The sequence below is a fragment of the Lepidochelys kempii genome, chromosome 25 (assembly GCF_965140265.1).
Source record: "Lepidochelys kempii isolate rLepKem1 chromosome 25, rLepKem1.hap2, whole genome shotgun sequence".
Classification (NCBI taxonomy): domain Eukaryota; kingdom Metazoa; phylum Chordata; order Testudines; family Cheloniidae; genus Lepidochelys; species Lepidochelys kempii.
Genome location: NC_133280.1, coordinates 12849042 through 12873798, shown reverse-complemented (window position 1 = coordinate 12873798; position 24757 = coordinate 12849042). Strand labels below are relative to the sequence as shown.

The 24757-nt window shown below is 46.2% G+C and overlaps 2 protein-coding genes across 7 annotated transcripts; both read right to left on the bottom strand.

Moving 5' to 3' along the window:
* Positions 1-1985: 1985 nt before the first annotated feature.
* On the bottom strand, positions 1986-10391 carry FAM174C (family with sequence similarity 174 member C). Its single transcript, XM_073324586.1, has 3 exons — positions 10035-10391; positions 8299-8415; positions 1986-6238 (listed from the first exon to the last, which is right to left on the bottom strand). Exons 1-3 carry the CDS (start codon positions 10307-10309, stop codon positions 6235-6237), a joined length of 396 nt encoding a protein of 131 aa, XP_073180687.1. The 5' UTR covers positions 10310-10391; the 3' UTR covers positions 1986-6234.
* An 8270-nt stretch (positions 10392-18661) lies between these two features.
* Positions 18662-24170, bottom strand: CIRBP (cold inducible RNA binding protein). 6 transcript variants are annotated; one of them, XM_073324640.1, is made up of 8 exons: positions 24063-24170; positions 22756-22864; positions 22568-22674; positions 21935-22076; positions 21761-21845; positions 21502-21569; positions 19053-19138; positions 18662-18804 (listed from the first exon to the last, which is right to left on the bottom strand). In XM_073324640.1, the coding sequence occupies exons 2-7, from the start codon at positions 22856-22858 to the stop codon at positions 19134-19136; spliced, it is 510 nt and encodes a 169-aa protein (XP_073180741.1). In that variant the 5' UTR covers positions 22859-22864; positions 24063-24170; the 3' UTR covers positions 18662-18804; positions 19053-19133. The 6 variants fall into 6 exon arrangements, with proteins under 6 accessions (XP_073180741.1, XP_073180740.1, XP_073180742.1 ...); XM_073324639.1 differs by having other exon boundaries at positions 19053-21074; positions 21502-21566; XM_073324641.1 differs by having other exon boundaries at positions 21502-21566.
* Between the last annotated feature and the right edge of the window lie 587 nt (positions 24171-24757).

Sequence of the window (24757 nt, the reverse complement as noted above, 5' to 3'; positions counted from 1 at the left end):
CTGTTCTGTCCCATACACGTCCTTATCCCACCCTCATCACTGGAGTATCCGAGCACCTTCCCTTAGTGCATCAACAACATGACTAACCTTGACACTTGTGGTTCACTCTCTTCCCCAGGTGGGAAACTGCACATGCAGTGTAGTTTTGCTAGGGTGATGTTATGTCCACGTTGCCTGGGCTTGTGGTTCAGAAGGCCCATGAGAGAAGCACCCCGGCACTTGGAGAGGAAGTGGGAAGATGTGGGATGACCCTTAGCTCCTGCATGAGTTCCTTCCACAGACTGAGCAGCCCCCCAGCTCAGTCTCCTGCACAGACAAGCTTTACCCTTGCTGTAAAAAGTCCACATAGCATGTATGAGCAGGGAGCCCAGGGCTTAACTCAAGCAGTTTAGCAGTTATTAAAAGCCATGTGGCTTGTCTACACTAGACTTAAAACATGTTAGCTAACATCACACCTGTAAACTCAGTCTGGGCAAGGCCACACTGGCTGCAACAACCCCAGCTTATACCCAGCCATTACAAAATTCAACTCACAAAATGGGGCCCACAAGCCTACTTCGCTCTCCACCATAGAGTCTCTGTCTTGCCATAATTAACCGAACGCTATTTGGGGCAGGGAGTGGTCTTTGTGTGTTTGGAGAGTGCCTGAAGTTATTGATACCCAGTGGCACCAGCATGTAACAAACTCTCAAGGGACCCCCCATTAACAGGTCTGTGTTACCCCCAAAGCTGGTCTCTCTCACCCACAGAAGTTGGTCCAATACAATATATTCCCTCCCTGACCTCATCCCCCTATTAATAGGCACACTCAGTGTGAGACTGCCACCTAGTGGACTACTGTATTTTAAAAATTCCATAGTAATTTCAGCTTTTTTCTGGGCCTGGATTTGGACTAATTCCTAAGTTTGGGCTCCATCAGGTGTCAAATAAGCAAACTCGGCCGTTGAGCTATGGGGAAAAGGGCCAGCATTGCATTTAGAGGTCCAGGTATCAACTGCCCTGTTCTCACTGATGGGGAAAACAGGTGGCTTGCTGCTGAGCTGATGGAACAGAAAAGTATTTGAAGAAATAAAGCTGGCACAAGGAGCGCTGTGAGGCCTCTCTTACCTGAAGCGGGGACTAGATATGCATGAAGGGGGGAGTGGGAGAGAAGAGGGTAAGTGCTAACCTGCGGAAAAGGAAAACAAGGTGCAATGTGGGAGTGAGGATCTTCATAATGAGGGAAAAGGTTAAGCTGAGACATGCAAGGAAATTCCATCAGTGGAGAGGACCAATGGGCAAGCTAGAGCAGGGCTTAAGCCACAGGGTCTGCATGAGGGACACTGATAAAAGCAGAGCACAGAGCAAGGAGTTGTAGTAAAGGGACACTTGGTAAAATCGTAACAAGCAAAACACATCTATAGCCTCTATACCATTTTTGGTGGCTAAAAGGCAGCTGGGGATAGGAAGGATAATCTAGTGCACTGGTTCTCAATCTTTTTGGGCTCAGGACCCATTTGCAAATGTTTATAGTCTGTCATGATGCAGTAAATAGTCTGGGGGTGGAGGCACTGGGGTGGTTTTGGTCAGATCCTGCATACCGATGAAGTGAGCTGTAGCTCACGAAAGCTTATGCTCAAATAAATTTGTTAGTCTCTAAGGTGCCACAAGTCCTCCTTTTCTTTTTGCGCATACTTCTTGGGGTGACACGTGGATAAAAATCCATGTGTGATTGGGAGGTGCTATGTCATGCTATGCAGATGACAGCTAGTAGCTAGACAAGACAGCAGTGCTCTCCCCTGCTTTAGCACATGCCACTCACTCTTACACTAATATCCCTGGGCCCTCTTGCTTGCAAGACATCTTTTAGCCTTAGAGTACCCAAGCAGAGAGAGAGTTTGAGAACAGAGCCCCTTGTGGATCAGCACAGCACTGGGCCCTTGGTACTGGGCAGTCTTTCAGAATAACCAAGGTCACAGTCACCGTCGCTACAAAGGAGGAATCTGTTGAAATGGAATGTTTTATTTTATTGGTTTGAAGATATGAGGGGTGGAGACAAGTGGTGACCAAAAGGAAAATGGAAGATCAATACAGGATTGGCTGCTGTTTAAAAACAAGCACACTCCAAGGGGGAGGGAAACCACTGTGCACTAGAGTGCTTTTTTATTGACTGCCAAGCAATCTGTTCAGACCACAGGTCTCTCTCAGCAACTCAGTGCTACAGATCACATTCAAGTCATGTGCAAACGCAACAAAACAAGAGTACAGTATTAACAGTAGAGCGCTGCAGCCTGGTATCACTTTGAATCAATCTCATTAACCGCACCAAAGCCCCAGACGATTTGCCTATTAGTTCAGCAGTGAGTAGTTCAATGCCAGTACTAGACAACTCGATACAACCCCCCAAACAGATTAGAGAGAATTATGTAAATTTTGTTAATTAGCCTTTGGCTTAAACAACCCTAACAGTTTCAACTCTATAGCAGTTACCTGGAGCACACGCTGGTCAATGTCTGCATGAACATTAAGAAGCATCACACAATCTTGGTCCTGATCATCCTCAGCTCACATCGACTTCAGGAGTGCTCGGTGTCCTGAGAATCAGGTCCTTTGGCAACCACCGAGTCAGGCTCTGAAGCTCAAGAGTCTGGAGGGAGCAGACTGGGAAGGCCCATGGCAAGAGGCAGCAGCCAGAGCGAGTGGCCCCTCACACCCAGAACAACAGGAAGTAGGACACACATCAAAACCATTTTTCAGAAGAGGGGGTGTTGCCAGAGGCACTTTAGGAGGGCCCCAAAAGCTTTGCCGGAGGCATACTGCAGAGTGATCTACCGGGGTGTCCACATGGAACCCAAAACATGCTTTAAAAAAAAAAAAAATTAAAATAACCACTGAAGGCACCTCCCAGCCTGAGCTCCTCTCTTTGGGGGAAATAAGAGCCAGGATTTAAAAGCCACCATTATCAGTAATAGTCCTGCAAGGGCTATGCTGGCCTCACTCCAACTGTCCATTGCCAAGACGTCTCCACCGCTCTCAGAAGCGGGTCTCGCCACAGTGCTGACTCTCCCACTCTTCTTTCGGGTCAGCTTGGGGAGGCACAAAAGCCACATGGAGCAATAGATCTGCACTGAAAGGAGTCTTACCTTGTTGTTGTCATCAATTTTACTTCTTCCCGCAAGGTACATTAATAATTTAGAGCAACCAAAAGCCTGAGAGCAGGAATGTGAGGAGATAATCTTGGCTTGTGACGTGCAAAGCCAAGCTGATGTAAAGACTTCAAGACACAGAATTTAAGGTGCATTCCCCATGCTTAAGAGAAAAAATAGCCTACACAAGTCAGCTTTTAATATGGAATTGGCCAGAGGTCAGGTCAGTCTCCAACCAGAACAGACTCAGATCAAAAAGTGCAAGAGGCTTTTCCTAGGTAGCAAGCGTCCCCTTTACACCCACAGAAATATTGCTTCTACTCTCCAGGGGGCAAAATTCACCCATGCACAGCTTATTTTGAGGGTTTAAAGAGGGACAGAGGCATCATGCCAGCCTTCTGCAATGGGGTGAATTTAGGCACCTACTCAATACCAGCAGAACTGGTATCTCACAGGTTACATACACTAGTGCTATCCTCACCTAGATTTTTAATAATTACTAAGGGGACATCAAACTCCACTTAGAACATTTTCATAATAGGCCCCTAGTTTGTACCTGAATAATTGAAAAAAATTTTATATATAAAAATAAAATAGGTCCCATCTTCTTTCACCAGAATTATTAAACCATTAACACATTAAAATCAATACGGTCTTAGAATCGTTCATTCCAACAGACCCAAGAAAATCAAAGATTGCAAACTCACTCTGTCCAACAAAGAAGCAGAACTTAAGGAATGAAAAAATAACTTGCCTCAGCTAATGCAAGGCCAATGAACATTACAAAACCTGAGCCAAACCGTTAACTAACTGGCCTGCAATGCAGCGTCTGACTTAAGTGACCTGTGAATGATGCTTTACAGGAAAAGAGGTGTGATGGGAGCTGAAGGGTTAAGGCAAGCATTACCATTGGTGTTTATGGAGTACCGCCCTAGAAGGGATGAAGACACCACCATTCTAATGAATCAAAACAAGCTAACTCTCTGCATCACCGGCCAAACTCAGCCATTACAGCTGTGCTCGGGTAACACAGAAAGCACATTCATCTCTGCATCAGTTAAACATACAAAGATGCTAAAATGGACATTAACAGATACAAATTAGATGAAATTTGTGACTATCAAGGTGCTCTTTGATCATACGGAAGTCGTCCTTTCAAAAATATTTTGTTTTTCAATCTTAAACAAGTACGCACCTCTTTCAGCAGGCTGGGGAGCCTACAGCTAAGAGCTAAGGTATCTGGGGTGGTAGAGGAAATCAACACTTCTAATCAGGATACCTTGGTATCAAGAAATACTGCCTGTTGCGTAGATGACCCCAAGGGACATGGTGCTCTCTACACTATCTTGGTTCAGGACTTCAAAGCATGGCTCAGCTCCCAGAGATCACTTCTGCTGCCTGGCTGGCAGCAAACCCATTTAAGCATGGTCAATTTTTAATCATTCTCCTTGGCGCTCTTTTTGTAACAGGTCAGTTTCTCCCTCATTAACAAGACAGAATTCATTTCCGAGAGAAAGGAGCTGCTATCCCATATTTCTCTCCCAAAGATGCTTCATGTAGCACCCAATCTGTATTGAGAACAATACAGTCCTGTAGCCTTAAAGCTGCACCTCTCCAGTAGGGTATTTTCTAGCTTACAGGCTGACTGTGCTGGGATTCTTGTAGCAATGGCACCCGATCCCTAGAGGAGAGGTGGGATCTTCAGGATTGCAGGGCTGTATGGCCCTTAATTTTCAAATAAACTGCACCCTGCATCTGCATTGTGGCTGAAGCCACACGCTTGCAAGAAGTGTACTTTAAACAGGATTGTTGCTAGCAGTTTCCATCACAGTATAAGCAGGGTCTGTACTTGATGAGGGTACAGGGAAGGAGATATTTGCTGCACACTTCTAGTACATTCACATATGATCCCTTCACCACAGGTCACTGACCATCAACACAACCAGGCTACAACGGGACATTTCTGCGGCTCACTGGGCTTATTCCATGGCTCAGCCCAGAGCACTAATGCATGGACTGAAACTGCTCCCTACACGCAAGAGCAGCTATTTTTGAACCAGCACTGCCTCAGTTTAAGATTTGCAGTCAACAGGGATCCGGCTTCAACTCCTCTTCAAGGTTATTCTGCTTTTTCCAGCCAACAGTTGTTCTTGGATGCGTTGCATTGGGAACAAGTACTTCCGACTTTCTATGTCTGACGACAATGCCATCTGTACTGAATCTAATAGCATGGTAGATATTAAACAACTCTGCGGCAAAGGGGTCTTTTGCAGGTACTCTGGTTTGCAACTATACAAAATAGTAGAGTTTGAACACGTGTTGATCCCACAGTCTAGCCAAACAAGTTATTACTACTTCAGACTCTCCTCCTGGCTCAGTGATATCCCTTAGCTGTAAACACATTTCTTCATTCTGTAAGTCAGGTAATGACTTGTATTGTCACTGCGTCGCTTCCATCTTTGGGTTGCAGCATTAGCCCTAATAGCAACTGCAAGAACACTGATGCACTGAACGCTCCCTCCCCGCCCCACAGCCGCTCTCCAGCTGACTGAACTACAGTACAGATCCATTACCTAATGCAAGGGATAGCTCCAGACCTCAGAGACTGATATCGCTTGACGTGGAGTCAGTTATAAAGTAAAAAGTAAGAGCACTGTGTGGGCAACAAGCAGAATCCAACTGCCTGATACCACTTCAGTTTCACTGCAATAGTTGCTAGAGGGTGGGATATAAATGTATACAGGATACTGACTAGATTTCGTAGGCCGGCTGATGTGGCTGCAATACTTCAGTCCATCACTAGGAATGTTAGAAACTGAAAGCCCACCTTAGAGAGTCACATTTTCGTTATCAAGAGAGTTACAACGGTTCCTGCATAAGCAATAACACCCAGGGCAGTAGGACTTATCGTTTTACCACTCTGCCTTCTCCTACATAAGGGAAACAGGTTTAGATCCCTCCCACACACACACCTATAAAACTGTGTGCTGTTAGCTAGCAGCCATCTTAAGCAGTTAGAAAAAATAAACCCAAGAACTGGTGAGGCAATTCTGCTGGTGGACTTGCACCTTCTCGGTCAGTCTGTGGAGTTGGAGCCATTGGTCCCACATCATCTGGAAAACAGAAGACATCCAAGCACCAGCATGAGCGTTTACAGCTTGACAGTTCTTTAGCATGCCTTGAAATAGCTGTGGGGGAGGGAGATGGAGTGAGGGGGAGATGAAGGAGGGCTGTGTGCATGTGATTCTCTTCCTCTTTGAAAACACTTTGAAGGAATCAAACCCACTTATCAAGACTCCACCGCAAAAAAGTAAGTGCTAAAATTAACACGTGTCCTAATGGGATAAAGACAGCTCTGAGTTAGGACACCATTGGTTCCTCCACATAAGACTGAGAAAGGTTTTAGAATCTCTAGCAGAAGCAACTATACGGCACACGCTTCTGACTCCCTGAAGGAAGTGTGTGTTTGGGCTATCGGACTACTAACTGCTTCCACTCTGTAAGGAGGGAGTGTGGTCTAGTGGATGGAGCACTAGACTGGGCACACAGGATACCTGGCTTATTCCCAGCTCTGCCACTGCTCTGCTGGGAAAGTCACTTCACCTCTATGTCCCTATTTCCTCATCTGTAAAATGGGGATGATACTGGCTTTCTTTGTAAAGTGTTTGGAGAACTCCTGATAAAAAGCTAGGTATTATTACCCCCCTGTATGAGATCAGAACAAAACATAATGAAGAGAAAGCGATATCTGAACGAAGCCAGAGGCGCCTCTAAATGTAGAATTGTGCAGAGCTGAGTTCAGTGTTAAAAGCCAAGTTTGCTTTATTAGGTGTTCAGTCAGCCATATTCTAAACGGCAAAATTCCAAGTACCAGATTAACACTTAACTTCAAAGTGCTTTACAGACATTAGCTGATTAAATGCAAAGGAGTCTGAAATGTTTAATTTAGATGCAGCAAAAAGATTGCTTGGTTCTCAGAACAGGGAAGGTAGGAGCCAAAATGAGGAGCAGATTCCTTGAGATGGAAGGAGACTGGAGAACAATGCACAGACGTCAGGAGGGCAGGGAAGATGATTTTAGGACATGCAATGCCAGAGCTGTGCAGGGAGAAGTTCACACGCAGTCCACCCACAATATGCCTGCCTCTAGCTGCTGTTCTCAGTCTCCCACTTTGTGTGGGAGCATGCAGCACTCGTTACCCGCTTACATATTCTTGCACGCCACCTGTACTCCAGACACTTCTTAAATAAACCTGAACTTCCGGGGGGATAAGTCCCTTCATCTTCTTTAGTCTTTGGGTCTTTCACTGCGTTCCATATGCTTGGAACTGAATCTGAGAGATATGCATGCCAAACCCCCTCCCTTTTCCTTCTTTATAAAGGACCGTTCTATGATAAATTCCAGTTCTAAGTGACCTTGGGTCATTGTGTTTGTTCTGAATTGCAACCTCTCTAGGAGAGCGACATAACTATCTAACACAGATCACCTATTGTACTGCACTGTGTCCACTGCAGAAATAACCAAAATAAAACTGATTACTGAAGAGTCCATTCAGTATTGCAGAGTGGAAGGAGGAAGAATTAAAATAACTATGAGATGCAGAGGAAAGGGAATTATCACATGAAAAATAATTTGAAAGAGTCTTATCTTATAAAAAGCATTTAGTAGATTCTTAAAATAAAGGATTTGAAATCTGTCTACTATCTGTGTTTCACTCAGTCCCAGGAAGAAAATAACCTAGACATTTTCATTTAGGGAAGGTGTTAGTAAGCTTTTATTCAGTTTCACTTGCTGGTTTTCATGCATTAGCACCGTGCTACAAAGCTGAGGCAAACAATAGGAGAAACCTTGTTACAGAAAAAAAAAATCCCATTTCCCTCCCCCCCCCCCCATTATTGATCTCAGGTTTTGTAAAAGCTAATTTTTAATCCATGTCTCTAATACTTTCACATGTATAAAGGCCCTTTAGTATCCCAAGCAAGACCATCTATGCAATGTCGTTCTCTTGAGACTGTTAACCCAAATGCCTGACACTGCAATTGGATCCATCCACACAGTTGGACCCTTGCACCTGCACAGAGTTTCACCTGTATGGATCCAGTTGCAGATTCTGTGCCCAAGCGTCAAGCATCTTTTGAAAGCAACATTTAGCTACTTGTAAACATCCACCTACCGTCTCAGATTTCTTGTTTCAAACACTGTGTCTTCATCGCTGTCCAGAGAACCCAACTCCATATTTTCATCATAGTTTGAAAGGAGACCATACTTCTTCCGCTGAGGTTTCTTCAACCTGAAATCAGTTTTGAGCTCATTCACAGGTACTTCTGATCTAGAACTTTCATTCACAAACCCTGATGTAGGCTCCCTTTTGCATACAATGTCATGAGCTCATAAGGACAGGAGAGGCCTGGTTAGCCAAAAGGACAAAATGAACAAAAACAGGGAATCGGGATGTTTTGTCTGTGGACTATTTATTACATACTCTCGGGTTTGCTCCTGGATAGCACATAGTTTGGCTTCAGTGGTCATCACCTGTAGAGTAGCTCAAAAATATCAGCCTTATATTTGCATACCATTGCCAATGGGGGATATTAGTCAGAAAGACTGTATCGGAAACAATTTAGTTGGTGCTTTTGATGGAGTGAATTTTGACTAGAATAGTAATACTAGTATAACTCCCTGTGTGGGTACTCTTATTCCGGATTCAGAGTGCCTTTTTTTCAGTTCAGTTTCCATGTCACTTTGACCAGGTCTATGCCTAGGACTTTTGCTGGCACAGTAATGCCAGTTAGGGATGTGATTTTTTTTTTGACATTTCTATACCAGTAAAAGCTATATTGTAGACAATCATAACAAAAAAAAGTGCTTTTATGGGTATATGCTGTGTCTACATCAGTAAGGCTTGCTAACAGAGCTATACCAGCATAGCTATACCAGCAGATCTCTTCTAATACAGACAAGCCATCCAAAAGGGGCTTAAGCGAAACCAAAAAAAGCTACTCTCATTCCAGGATAAGAATGTCCATACAGGCAGTTAGACTGGTAAAAAAAAAACTTTCCTGTGTAGACAAACCCTTATTAAGGCAGGAAAGGATATCACACACTTCAGAGGGTGGAATGCTGGACTCTGTCTCTCACTTCAGGGCCTGAGGCACAAAGAACAACTACTCTGTCCCTGCTACACCAGCACGGGGATAAAGGGGACGGCAGAGTCTCAGGGGACATTTTTTCTACCAACCTCCAGACTCCTCTCAGCTTTTACAGCAGAAGTACAGAGCTACCTTCACTGAGCCCACACTCATCAGAAGAGGGTGGGGTTTTGGAGAAGCCGCTTTCTCAAGCGACAGGAGAAAGATTTCAGAGTTCCCAAGAGAAATAGAAGAATGCAGGCGTGTTTTAAGGGCATGGCGTAATCTTTCTAGGAATTGCAAAAGGCTCCAGCATTTCCTCACTCTTTCTAAAGCGCCCCGTGGGAAAACAGAGAATCCACAAAGGATGACAGAGGCGTGGAAGACCGATGGCTCTCCCAGAAGCCTCCGGAGGAGGGGAGGGCTGAGGGGTGTTTATTCCAGGGGAAAGTGAGTCTAGGATGTTCCCATGTCTGCTTCCCAGGAACGGCGGGGGGGGGGGGGGAGGAAGCAACGGAGGTTCCCAAGCCTGCCTCCTGGGGAGATGGGGGTAAGGACCCCACCCCTGTTCACACCCCCCCACAAAGACACTCCATGGAGTGAAGGAGATGCTCCAGGGGGCGGGGGTCTACAGCGGACCCATCCCCTTGGAATATAGGGGAAAGGAAGGGAGGGTCTCATGACCAGCTTCCTTCCATTGGGATGGGTCCCTAATACGGGGAGCTCCATGTCTGCCCCCCCCCCGCCGCCTCTCCCGGCCCCCCGCGCGCCCGCCACTCACCGCAGCGCCCGCACCAGGAAGTAGAGCGCGGCCAGCACGCAGAGGCCGCTGAGCACGTAGAAGCCCCGTTGCACCGCGGGCAGCCGCCCGCCCAGCAGGTCCAGGCCCCGGACCCCGCCGTCGCTGTGGTTCCCGGCCGGCCCTGTCCCGTTGGCGACGGCGGTGGGGCCCGGGGGCGGCGAGGTCCCGCCGGGCCCGGGGGAGCTGGACACCGCGCAGGCGCCGAGCAGGAAGAGCAGCAGGGGCAGGAGGCCACCGAGCTCCCGCGGGACCATGGCGGGCGTACGGCAACTACCGGGACACGCGCGCCTCGGCCTCAGAGAGAGGCCAACGCACCGGAAATGGCCCGGCCCGGCGCAGCGCTGGCTGGGGTCCGGCCGGGGACTGTAGAGCCCGCCCACGGGGTTCCGGGAACGCGGGGTTCCGGGCAGGCTACAGAGTAGGGTAGGGGTGTCGGAGCAGTGGGGGCCCGCAAAGGGACTCTAGGGTGCAGAGGGGAACAGGGGGGAAACGGTTCAGAGGGGAGCAGGGGGTATCAGGAAGCAGAAGGAAGGTGCAAAGGGACCCCAGGGTGCAGAGGGGTATGGGGCCATGGGGGAGCAATAGGGTTTCCAGGCTCCTGGAAAAGGGACCCGAGCGGCTCTGGTGGGTGACGTAGTGGGGGGCCGGGGTTAAGGCAGGCACCCTGCCTGCCCCAGCTCCGCGCGGCTCCCGGAAGCTGCCGCCAGGTCCTGCAGCCCCTAGGTGCATGGGCGGCCAAGGAGGCTCCACACGCTGCCCTTGCTCCAAACGCCGGCTCCACAGCTCCCATTGGCCAAGAACCCCGACCACTGGGAGCTGCGGGGATGGCGCCTGGGCGCGGGGGCAGCGCACGGAGCTTCCCTAGCCACCCATGCGCCAAGGGGCTGCAGGGCATTTGACAGGTGGGAGGGACCACGGGTATCTCCTGGGCACTCTACGGGTGTTCGGTTTGGGGCCCCAATTTGTGGGTTTTCTCCAGGGGCTGTACGCCACCGTGCAGTGTTTGGTCAGGCTCAGCTGGACCCTGACGGAGCCGGTCAGCTTCAGGCAGGGGGTTCATCAGTGGTGTCCACTGTCAGGCCAGCTGTATACTCTGGTGATCAAGCCCTTCCTCTGTCTCCTCCGTCGGAAGTTGACGGGGTTGGTGCTCCATGAGCTGGAGTTGCAGCTAGTCCTGTTAGTGTACACCAACGTGCTCCTCATGGTCCAGAACCCAGGCAACTTGGTGCAGGTGGAGTCCTGCCAGGCGATCTACTTGGCGGCCTCCTCCGCCCAGGTCAACTGGGTCAAGAGCTCTGGCATGATGGTCGGGGATGGGTGGGAGATGAGCTCCCTCCCACCTGAACTTCAAGCCATTCAGTGGCGTGCGGGTTCACTGCTCTATCCTGGTGTTTACCTTTCCACCACGCATCCTTTTCCACTGGAGAACTGGTGGGATTTGGAGGCCAGGGTGCGTGAGCGGCTGTGGAGATTGACAGGATTGCTCCAGTGCCTCTCCCTGAGGGTGAGGGCGCTGGTGCTGAACCAATTAGTCCTGTCCATGCTCTGGCACTGGCCCAACACCCTGAGCCCAGCCCCAGGGCTCTTGGCCCTGCTCCAGAGGGTAGTTTTGGAGTTCTTCTAGCCAGGACTGCACTGGGTCTCTGCAGAGGTCCTGAGTCTTCCCCTGGAGGAGGGAGGACAGGGCCTGGTCTGCCTCCACAGCCAGGACCATGTCTTCCCCCTCCAGGCCCTGCAGAGAATCCTTTACGGTGCAGGTAGTCCAGCGTGGAGCACGTTGGCACACGCCTTCCTCCGCCACCTCCGAGGGCTCTGATACAACCAGCAGCCCTTTTTTTCTCCACCCGAGGGGTCTTCCACGAGATCTCGCCGAGCTGCCAATCTTCAACCAGGACCTCTTCCGGACCTGGATGCTGTTCTCGGCGACCAGCTCCATTGTGGCCACCAAGGGGGAAGACCTCCTCACGGAGCCCCGGCTACACAACTCCTACCTTCGTATGCAGGTGGCAGAGTCCCCCTAGGTGCACCGGAGGTTGTCCTGATAGAAACCACCAGAATCTGAGACCTCCTGGACTACGACGGGGGGGACTGGATGGACACCCGAGCACTCGGTCAGTGCATGGGGCTCTCCATCCTTCTGACCTCCCTGCGTGTACTCCGGGAGGTGGGGGCAGCTTTGTTGCCCACCTCTCAGGTTTTACTTAAGCGGGTACTGCGAGAGGGTGCTCCCCACCTGCCCCTCACCCCAGGCCCTCCAGGCCTTTTCATCGGGCCCCCTCCCTTCCACAATCTGAGCCAGCTGCATGCCCTGCAGCCAGGTTCCTTTGAACTGTGCCAAGGAAACAACTATACACACTCATGCTCCACACATTTCACTTCCTCACCCTCATGTCCCGCCCTGATACCAAATGGTGGGACTATTTATCACCTGTGGAGGATGAGAAACCCTGGTGGGCCAGCCTCTATTCCACCCCGGTCCCAAGGCCACAGGGACATCGGTTGGCAGCTCCTCCATGGAACCGTAAGCATGGGCATGTACCTGGCGTGGTTCACCCATCCCTGATGCCTGCCCCTTTTGCGGCATGAGGGACAACCTGGCACATGCCTATCTTGAATGTGCCAGGTTGCAGCCCCTCTTCTGGCTCCTCCAGAACCTCCTGTTGAGGTTCTGGCTGCACTTTTCCCCACACCTGTTTATATTCGCACACCCTGTCCGTGGCCCCACGAAGTCGCGAGACCACGTCAACCTCCTCCTGGCCCTGGCCAAAGTGACCATCTTCAACACCAGGAGGAGGATGCTGAACGAGGGGGTGCTCTGCGACTGTGGGGCCTATTTCTGCTCCTCCCTGGTCTCACGCATCCAGGCAGAGTTCCTCTGGGCGGCATCTGCTTGCTCCCTAGACACCTTTGAGGAACAGTGGACACTGTCCGGGGTTCTCCGCTCTGTGTCCCCTTCTGGATTCCTAGTTTTGCACCTTTGACCTTCACTCCTGACCCTGTTATTTCTTAGTTGTCCCCTAAACTCGTTTGAATCCCGGGTCCAGTGGTCCCTCCTGCAAGGCTGCAGGAGGGGCCTTTAGAAGCAGATACGCTTGCACCCGCCCGCTTCCCTGAGCTTTCCAATAAGGCAATAAAATCCGGGTTTTCTCACCCTCCACCCCCCCCCCCCCCACACACACACAAACTCACTCTCCTGCTGGTAATAGCCCATCCAAAATGACCACTCTCTTTAAAATGTGTATGAAAACCTGGATTTGTGCTGGAAATGGCCCAACTTGATGATCACTTTAGATAAGCTATTACCAGCAGGAGAGTGGGGTGGGAGGAGATATTCTTTTATGGTCTCTGTGTATATAATGTCTTCTGCAGTATCCACAGTATGCATCCGATGACGTGAGCTGTAGCTCACGAAAGCTCATGCTCAAATAAATTGGTTAGTCTCTAAGGTGCCACAAGTACTCCTTTTCTTTTTGTGAATACAGACTAACACAGCTGTTACTCTGTAACCAGGAATAAACATTCTGGTTTCACATGTGCGTACGCATGACGTACGTGGGTACACACTCTAAGTCACTGGTCTGAATTTGACCAGGACCAGACTAATTAAAAATTGTTACCAATGACAGCTTAAAGGAGTTCACAGGCTCAGCCCAGCTTCTGCTGAACAAACAACCACATCACAAAAGCCACCACTTTAATCTGCGTGAAGCACCGGCAGATCCCAAGATGGCATAAACTGTCATAGTTCCATTGTGCGGCTATGTCAGTTTACACGAGCTGAGGATCTGCCCACAGGTTTTCAAAATAGCTCAGCACAGGCTGTCAGTGCTAGATTTTGAAGAGCTCATCAAGTTTAAGATGCAGGTGTCTTTTGGACATCTGGGTTTGTCATGATGGCAAGCTGTTTAGTGCCGAGCTCTTTTGGAACATCTGGCCCTAATTGTTTTATTGGAAATCTCAGTAAAGTCCATTGAATGAATAAACATTTCACTTTAGCAGTGCTTTCCCCCCCCCAGCAATTTTAAGAGATTTTGCAGGCTGGTGGTGGTAATATTGTGTTGTTAATAGTCCTGTTCTCTGTAGAGAAACCTTTAAAGGATACACACTTGAAAAGAGTGGGATGTCTGGAAGATTACAGCGTGCTCTTTCAAAATGCCCTAATTCAAGATTTCACTTCCTTTTCACACTGGCCATTAGGTGTCACTATAGTTCCACATCTCAAAACCACTTCCCGGGATTTTTTTGAACAGGGGACTTTCTATTAAGTCCTTTCAGCCAGTTATTCTATTTCATCCCAAAGTGATTCTGGGAATCATTTCATTAATCTGTTTGCTGTAATCTGTGAAACCAGTTATGCTGTAGATCAAATTTAGTCAGGCCTCCATTTTTGCACCTACAATTATTTGCATAAGTAATTTAGGGCACAAAGGCCTCTTCATATCAGGAACTTAAGACAGGTTTTTCAAATCATACTTTATGTGTATTTAACTTCTGAGAGGGTATTTATCATGAAGGCTTCCAAGCTGTTTAGGATTCATATGCAGCACTAACCACAGTGGGCATGCAGAACTCCCACAGTCACCAACAGAGAAATTATTAAATACATCAGGCAACATTCTGATTAAATGTTTTTTTCTGCTCTCGTTGGGTTCAATGAGTTTGATGGGGGTACAAGATAAGTAGACTTCAGGATTTGCTCTGCTGCGTATACACATAAATCCTTTAATTGTTCCTGTAAGTTTTCATATCTGTCCAAGATGCAGACACAGAAAAGTGATTTTCCCAAGGTCAGACAGCAAATCAGTGGTACAGTCAAGAATAGAAACCTTATCTCCTGGCTCCTAGTCTAGTGCCCTATTCACTAGCCCATCATGTAGTACAAACTCTTATACACTTTCTTAGAAAGGCAGATCTTCAATAGAATTTAACAACTGGCACTACCATAAATCTCATAATAGAGAGGTAGATGAGGCAGCATGCAAAGGAAGGCTGGGATATGATCAAATGCATTGTTTATTAATATGAGAAGGGGAATGGGGTTTCCCCATTAGCACCTTTGTTTGTAAATCTGGTGTATGTACAAAGGTTCAGTAACCCTCTTCCTTCAATTATCACCTGCACACAGCACTCTCCTCCCTTTATCAAGTCTCAGAAACCTACTTTGCAGCTGTAAGCTTACAGAGCTACATGGTTTTTCAGGAGTTAAACAAGGAGCATAGGGCCAGATTTTCAGTGTGGAGCAACCCCAGAACCAACTGAAGCCACTTCGGTAAGTGCTCAGCACACCTAAAAAAAAATCAGTCCCCTGGCTACTGAAAAGGAATTTGAAGTCAGTATAGCAGAATGAAATTCTAACACATTCCAAGAGTATGGAAAGTGCACAGCACAAGGGAACTTCAGATCAATACAGGTAAAACTCAGCAAACAGCTGGAAATAAAGAAATGCACTCAGCTTTAGTTCTAGTTTATGACTTTTAAGCATGACAAGGCACTGGTGTAACATCAATGACAGCCACAAGGGCAGAGACTTAGGTGAGGTTTGAATTAAAGGGATGTATTGGAAACATTCACAGCCAGCTATTGGATATCAAAGTTCTTGAAACCAGCTGAGGACACCTCCTTGTTCCAGCAAGACAAGACAATAAAATGAGGTAAGGCAATATTTAATGGAAAGGAGCCTTTGATATACAGGTAGAAGCATCTTAGAGCAGGAAATAATAAACTAAGAATTTAACTCAAGGGATTAAACAAGGGACCTGACTTCATTAATTAGCAAGGGCTGTATTAACACAGTGGAAGAAAATTAAGATGGGAACAAAAACAAGCATGCACTCTACATCCAGACTGCTCACTAAGACAAAAGGGAAACAAAGACAATGTGGCTCAATGAGAGGAGTCAGCCTCTGGGACATCTCATTGTAAAGGTGGACTTGTTTTTTGTCAAGTTCAAGTTGGTTTAGTTCTAGAAGCTAAGAGTTTGGATTCACATATTTGAAAAAATAGTATGACTAGATGAGGCACATTCTATGAAAGTAAGGCAATTAAATCTACTTCAAGCAACTTTCATCAAATGGTTGGAACCCAGCTGCAGATTAGAAAGTGTAATTACAGTCTGATCAGAATGCTCAATGTTAGGGTAAGTATGGGACTGAAGATTTCAGATGTAGGGGCGTTCAACGCCAATGCTCTGCACTGTGTGTTGTCACACCTGTGCAAGGTGGGTGAAAACAGTACCGATTCTGAGCTGTGAGCATTTCACATCCACTTTGCACTGCTGTAAATAAATGCACATGGTGCAAGGCACTGGTAAATCAGAGTCAGTAAGCAGAGTAACCAGCGTAAGTTCTTCAAGGATGAGGAACAACGTACAAAGCAAGCTACGAACTGGAGGATTCACTTAAGTTTCAGTTAGGGAAACCACACCTGAAACCAAGTTCTCAGAGCAGCACCAGCCAGATGAAGCTACAAGGGAAAGAGTAAGTTGTAGTTATGTTCATGCAGCAGAAGTAACTAACTTTAGCATGCAGATCACATGGAAACAAGGCTATGTTTTTTACCCCCACAGGGCTTTAATTTTGACCTTTCTATAAAAAGAAGTACAAGGAAACAAAAGCAATGAGTGCATAAGGTAGCCCTTTCCTGGAATTTTGGAAAGACTGCTGGGAAAGACTAATAGAAAAGCACAAAGCTAGTAAGAGAAGTTGAGTCAACACATTTGAGGAAAGACAGGTATTGGGTTGCCTGGCTTTAGGGGCTGGAGTCAAGAAGTCTTCAATATTTTGTTCAAGGTGGTGTTTATTACTGGCTGTAGCCAATGTATTCCTTTTGATCCTATTTTGAGATACTTTTAGACAAATGTTTCTAAAGTACTTGTACATGCTAAGTATAAAAACTGATGCACTTGTAAAAGCTTTGAAAGAAATGGATAGTTAAATCAAATACTATGTCCATTTCTCCCACAAACCTTCAGGCTTTTTGGGGAGCCACCTCCTATGCATTTAACGTCCTCCTGGAATGCTCCTTTAGGAAGCCATTAAAGCCCACCTCTATGCCACCTATGGCAAGCTGGCAGAAGGCAACTGCCAAGGTGGCCACTGGCATCTTTTTATTTATACATTTTAAACAGTTGTGAAACATTTTTCCTCACCCTTCTCCTACCTGTAGGATTTGGTCCTTCATTTAGTCTTTTTGTACCACTTTATTTAGATAAGGGAATTGCACTGAGGGAAAAGCTTTAATCTATTGTATGTCTGTCTTTATAACAGCAACTACAACTGCATTAGGTTGTACTGTTTTATACAAAATGAATAGTACAAAACCTCTAGATTAGCCCTTATTCTAAACTTTTGTACAAAATTAGGCATTTGTACAGCACCAAAACTATGGGGCTACAAAGTAACGGAGGCTTTTGAGCACTATTGTATTAAGTCTCTTCCAGCATTAAAGTATTTCTGAAAAGCTTCCCTGACTGCAGTACTTCAATGTAAGTTAGTGGGTCAGTATTGCTTCAACATACTAGTTTCATTGTCAGTTTAAAGCAGCTAGTAGGTCTTCAGTACTAGACAACTGCCATGATAGACAATTTCCTATTGTGGATATGGAGGATTGGCAGAAAAGGTTTTGCTAGTGCTGAGTCACCTTCAGTAGCCCAACTGCTAAATGACAATTTACACAATAGGGTTTGGAGAGATCTCTGAACATAAACTCAAGTTAGAAATATTTAATCAAACCCAAATGTGAAAGTCTCTTCACTGTATGAGACACCTCGAACAGCTGCTACAAAGAAACACTGCTTTTACAGTTGAATCTGTAGAAGTAATAGCACTACTTAGGTAGAACTTTTTGGATGCTGGAAATTGATAAATAGCAAAAAATTAGTTGCAAAATAGTTAGCTCTGATTTGCCACCCAATATGGAGGTTTGGTAGAAAAGCTTTTAGAAAACTATTTAGTGCAATTTTGACACTTTTCCCTAGAATTTTTAACATTCATCAGCAGAGGGTACAAACCACCTGTAGACTAATGTACATGAACCTTAATCTAGAAGGCAAAAATTTCAATATGTAAATCTGATTTCTAAAATTCCAAGTTTTATTAGAGTAATAGGTTTGGGACAGAAACGAATACTGACCACTAGTGTTTATGTAGTTGCTCAAATGACCATAGGGCCCCTTCAAACTCAAGTTATCAGAAGGTAGTAACATTTGTGAATGCAAAATAGATAGAATACATGTAGCTAGAACAACCATATACAAGGTTCCAATGGTGTTTCAGTGACTAGGGTTTTTTTTGAACTCTGACTTGGTCATGAAGGGGTAAGCCACCAAATCATTACCCCCTCAACAGCCATTAAAACAGACAGATTCTAAAGTATTTTAGGAGGAGCCTTCAATCCCCCCAGTCATAAGCAAACCTCTTAGAATCCTACACAGGGGCTCACTCAATGATCTTTAACCCTTTATGGATCAACTGGACCTTCATAAGTAGGGACAGATTTCCAGTGCTAAAGCTTTAAACTATACATCATATAACCCAAAATCTGTATCAAATCGTGCCTTGACTAAATCCATCTTTCTTGCATTTATAAAATTATTAAAAAATCATTGCTTTTTCCAGTCCAATTCTTTATTCTATCAGTTATAACAAGTCAGATTGTTCACTTGATCTATATCAGATATTATACACTGCTCAAAGCTCTTGAACTCCACTGGTCAGTCAGCCGTATCAATCCTCTTCAATGCAGCTCACTGCTGAAATAAAACAAGACAATGAGTTCTACAAATAGCAGATCCATACGTATATTAAATTATCTAAAACTGCTACTGACCAAGAGTTAGCCAAGTTATCAACCCCAACTTATTTCTCACAGGATATTAGCACAAGGCAAAACGTTCATTCTGGTACATGTACATATGCCAAACCTAAAATCAAATTTCTCCAAGAGGAGCTCCCCTCTACTCCAGTAATTTCTTACAAGGGAATGCACTGTAGATGGTACCTGCTTAGAAAGTTGATTGTTGGTACTGCTTTCATGAAATGCTCAGGAATGCTGTTTCAGGCTCAACTGTCCATCTTCTCTTCACCCTGGTAAAGCAAATGTGCGTTACTAGCCATATCCAACCATGGTGTTTACACTGCCACCCACCTCCCCAAACACAAGTCACATCATATACAAGGGTTTCACAAGCCATTCGCTGAACCCTATCACATCACAGAAGCACAGTCTGGGAAATTCCAGGGCTGGCTGATGCCTTTGATATACCAGCCAATATATATCTCATTTGATCCTTAAGCAGAAACAGTTAACCACTTTGACATGGCTGCTTAGGAACAGTGTGGGCTATGGGAGAAAGTTAATGGCAACAAGATGGTAAAGAAAGCTACATTAAGTGACTTAATGAGTCTAGGAAGAGTCTCAATAGATGAACACAAATCAAGTCAGGGAATTCTGCTTCCCATCTTGCTTCCATACCTACTAGGCAAGACATGACTGTGTGCCCAACTCTGACCTGTGGAACTGAAGTTGTGCCACAAACCAAAGATTGCATAGGCATGGATTTAAAAATTTTCCATTAGTTGACCAAAACTGTCAGAGGAATATTTCACAGGTACATTAGACTTTCAAATGAGCTCTCAATAAGAGGAAGGATGCGGACATGAGCAAAAGGAGTTACCTCGAATTACAGGACTATTTCCACATATGAACTAGCCCAGAAAGCAGCTTTCGTCTCAGAGGTTTCTGTTGGAGGCACAACACTTCTTTTCTCCAAGGACACTGCAGTTTCCATACGCTAGCAGAGAATTCTTAGAACTTGTAAGGCAATGACAAAGCTAGCTAATTAAGTCAATTTGTCTACCTTGGAACACTGTGTCAAACCAGTAACTACTTGTTATCAAAAGTCTGATTCAGACTACAAATTTCAATGTCTGCTTATTTTATGAAAATCCTGAACTGTCCTCTGACTAAACTGGCCAGCTGGGTTTTCCCTCCACTTTTGATGATTTAAGTATAACAAGTTAGTGATTACAATTCCCTAGAGTATACTTTTAGTAGTCTGCCACTAGACAATTTGACTATTCTTATGTGAAAACATCTTGACAGTATTCACATGTCAAGACCAGTTAAGATTACATTCTCTCCAATGGTCAGTAAGTCTAGCTTGCTTTAATACTCCTATCACTAGGCTCTCTTCTCTAGAGTCGTCCTCCTTATTACTTAGCTTGTTCACAAGATCTTCAAGGACTGTGTTGTGCAATGAAATGTAAATGTCAGGAGCAGAGTTCATTTCAGACGGTCTTTTAATAGGCTTCGTAAAGCCAAAGAAAACTGTATACAAGAATCCTTTACCACTTCAAATACAATATCAACGGAATATGCATATTTCTTCCAGTAAAAAAAGGACAATATAAATAAACATTTTCAAGAACCTCTTTTATGGTAAGTTTGCGAGTCTATTTCTGGGTAATTTACATCATACAGTAAAAATACCGTTATGCAGGTTGAACATACAAGCAAGTTTCTCTTTAAGTATATCAAGGTGGTTTGCCTTCCAATTTACACCCAGGCTGCATGCCTACCTTGCTACACTAAAGGAATGTTACAAGAGACGAAGGTAATGCACTTTAAAAAAAAAAGTCCACAGCTTGTTCAGCTTCCAGTGAACATTGAATTAAAGGTCCTTTTCTATCTCAAAAAACTGAATTAGGGCCCCAACTTCACAACTTTTAAAAAAACACCTTGGCTTATCACAGAGGATAAAATAAAATCTGTAGTGCTTTCAAAAAGATTAAAAACACTTTGAAACAGAGCTTTCTTAAAGAAAAGTCTAATCAGACCATCTTATATCAGAAGCTGTCAGGCTGTGTTTGACAAGATCAGAACTGATAATACTACAAAAGTGAAAATACAAGTAGATGTACTACACAATAACGATTTCAGCGAAGCTCCAAAAATCTTTATAAATACAGCCATTGGAAGGACGATCTTGAGTCAGGAAGGATTTTTACTCGTTGTGTGTAGCTGAGGACAAGAAGCAGGCACAATTGTAAAGGCACCGAAGCATAGACAAGTTCTAGCATTTTACTCCCTGTATTATTTCAGAGGCTAGTGCTAGTTCACTAGAGCTTAAGAGAACTTCCCCCACCCTTGATTAAAGTTTGTTAGAGGGCATTTGGAGTTTTGCCTAATTCTCGAGCTTCATGAATGAGAGAATTTACTACTTGCTTTGCCTTAGATCCAAGCAAGTCCTACACATGCATTAAAATTAGGAATTTAAGTGGCAAACATTTCCAAGGCCTGGTTGCAAATAGACTGGTTCTTATGGGCAAGAACAGAGTGTGATATGGTCCAACTGAGCCTTACAGTATTTCCAGACTTCAACAGGTCAATCGATTTAGAGAGCTCCCAAGGCAGTGTATTCTTCGTTCCCTTTTGAACTAAAACTTACCGTAACTGTCATAGTTGTCTCTGTAGGACCCTCCTGAAGACCTGTCACCATAGCCACCTTGATTCCTGCTGGTAAAAGTAACAAAGGTTTGTTTTATGAAACATGCTGTGATCTATACACATTACACTTTTGCTGTGCTATTGTGACTGAGCCAATTTACATCCCAGTCAAGTTGTTAACAGTTATTTCAGGACTGTCGCGACAAAAACCTCAACAGTCAGCAATTTGAACTCCTGCAGTCTACTTTCATCGTGTTTACCTGCTGCTATAGTAGTCTCTAGACCCATTATATCCCCCACTTCTGGAATCAAATCTGCTTCCTCCATAGCCTCTGTCTCCACCTCCTTGAATGGACACAATAAAGGACCAATTAACACATTGAAAAACTTCTCAGTGTCAAGTCAGTTATTGAAAATCAGTTACACTAACTCACCTCTAGAGAAGCCACGGCCCCCCCGACCTCTGCCTCCACGGAAAAAGCCTCTGCCACCTGATGAACCCCCTCTGTATCCACGGGATCTGTTTTCGGATGATTTACCTGCCTGGTCAACTCTAATCTGACGCCCATCAACAGACTAAACACAAAACAGAAAAAAAATAAACTGTACCAGTATTTACATGCTTTTAAAACATAACAGGACAGCATTTGCCAAATAAGCTGTCCAAACTGAAGGTACAAATTGGAAGCAGTTTTACTCATTTGTGTCCACAATGATTTGCCCTCATACCCAAAATCACAACCAAGTCACCACCATTAACTATTTACAGAGCATTCAAAAATAAAAATATTGCTTGAAATAAGGAAAAGGGCAAGTCTGCATATTTAGATTTCATTCATATTTTTAGATATATACATTACTTTAGCTGCTCCTAGAAATTTTAATATTCCATTATGTTGCCAAAATATTTTAATTCCTGAATCATGTATGATTTCAGGATTCTAACTATCCCCTATGGTTAATTCTGCTTAAGAAAAACACAAAGCTACTATTCTGGAAATGATAGTACCATGATTCTGCAGCTCTATACACTGTCTCTGAAGAAATGGAACACAAGATCTCTTTACCTTTCCATTCATAGCCATCATTGCATCTTTAGCATCATCTATGTTCTCAAAAGTGACAAACCCAAAGCCTCTGGACCTCTGGGTCTCTCGGTCTTTCACCACGACAACTGAAATGCAAAGACACCATTGGCACATACTCACTAGCACAAAAAGATAAAACTCATCACAACCACTTATTTTGTTCTTACCTTCAGATATCTGGCCGTATTTAGAAAAAACTTGCTCCAGTGACTGTTCATTGGTATCAAAACTCAGTCCACCAACAAAGAGCTTTCCCTCATCTGATGCCATTTTGTTCTGTAAACAAAGACATTACATCAACTGTTAAATCCCACAGGAAAAGTTATTTTTTGTTGCTTCAGTATGTAGGACTCACACAGGACCAAGGGATTAATTCACTAGACCAGTGTCAATAGGACCATAATACTTATATACCAATACCACAACTGCTAGTAGGAAGCTGCCATGTGTAATTCACAGAAGAGAATCACAGCTTTGTATCTAGAGATAATCCATTTGGTAGTCAGCCTCCATGTAAACACAGGGTGATTAAAAGTGTTTATTTCAAGAAATTAGCCAGATTACAGAAATGAGGAGACCACAGAGAATGTAATTTATCCAACAGCATGATTTATCCCTGCAGCCAAGCAACATTTCCCCCCAAGACCAGCATCCCCCCCCCAATATGTTCTCCAATACACAGTATCACAGCAGGCCTGGTGCTATCACCCAGATCCAGCTGCATGGTCCATTTCCTTAGTCTCCAGCCGTAGCGGGTCCATACCAGGCAGCGCCCTGCCCACCCCGTTCAGGCTTTGATTATCTAGCATCAGGCCCGATACCACTCGGGTGCCGTAGAGTGGGACCCAATGGCACAGCGCACCACGCCACTTACGGAATGAGGCCGCCTCTGAATGGGCTGTGGCTAGATTCGATGAGCCTAACGGCTCCCGGCGCCTCAGGACCCCGACGCCAGGCCAGGACCCAAGCCCGAAATGAAGATGCTCTGCCGCACTACGCCCACTGCGTTCCCGCGCACGCGCCAGGGAAGAGCGCACGAGCTTCGCGGCATTGCAGGCACCCAGGAGGGCGCAGGCGCAAACACTCCACCGGATGCGGCAGACGCACATGCGTCCTGCGCCAAGGAGCGAAGCCTCAGCGCCTCTCCCCTTTGCCCCGCCCATTCCGCGCATGCGCGCTACACATATGTGGGAAGCCATTTTGCGCCGGCCGTGACCGGACGCCATTTTGTTTCCGAAGGCGCGTCGTCGATAATTGATCGCCCTTCCCCCTAACAGCAGCCCAAGCGGGGCGCTTCGCCCTGTTGGGGACTCCAGCGGTTGAAAACGTTGAATACGATGATAAAGGCGGGCGGACCGACCCTACCCACTTCTCCCTGTAAGGGAAGCGGGCGCTCCCATGGGACACCGCCTTACAGAGGGCGCCTCCGCCTGAGGCGATATTGCCCTCCCCTGCCTCTCCCCGGGCTCCTTACCGGTCCTCGGTGAGTGCAAGGGCAGCACAACGTTTCAAAATCCCAGCACGATGTACGCTGAGAGCTGGCGGCGCAACTGCTTATATAGCCCCTCGTCTGGCCCCCCCCGCCCTGGTCATGAATATGCAAATCACCATCGGCCTGAATGAGATAACTGCGACTGTTCGAGGACCGCCTCGCCTCCTGATTGGTCGCAGCCTGGTTAATATTCATAAGATGCTGAGAGGGAGGTGATGCACGCTTCGCATTCCCCACGTGGTGTGGAGTGCGGGGGGGGGGGAGGGCAAAGTGCTGATTGGATGGGAGGGGGAGAAAGTTAGGGGACGTGTTCCTGTGGGATGAGAGATTGGAAGAGGTTGATTGGCTGCGGCCTTTCCAGCCGCAGCCCGGCGCAGCCCACAGGCTCACCCCAGGCCGGGAAGGGGGCGGGGCCGCGGCCGCGCTGCCCTACTTTCGCGCCCTTCGCAGCAATGCGGCGCCCGCTGCCGCTGCTGGAACAAAGGGGCCGCCTGAGGCGGCGGCGCCATCTTGGGTGGGGGAGGGACGGTCCGTGCCGCTACCCGTTATGCCCTGCCGGTGAGCCGCGTCTTGCTGGGCCTGCCGCTCACGGGATCCCGTTAGCCGCTTGGTCGCCCGCAGCACAGCCGAGCACGCCGCCCCCGCGCCCTCAGACACTGCATGTCCCCCATAACCCG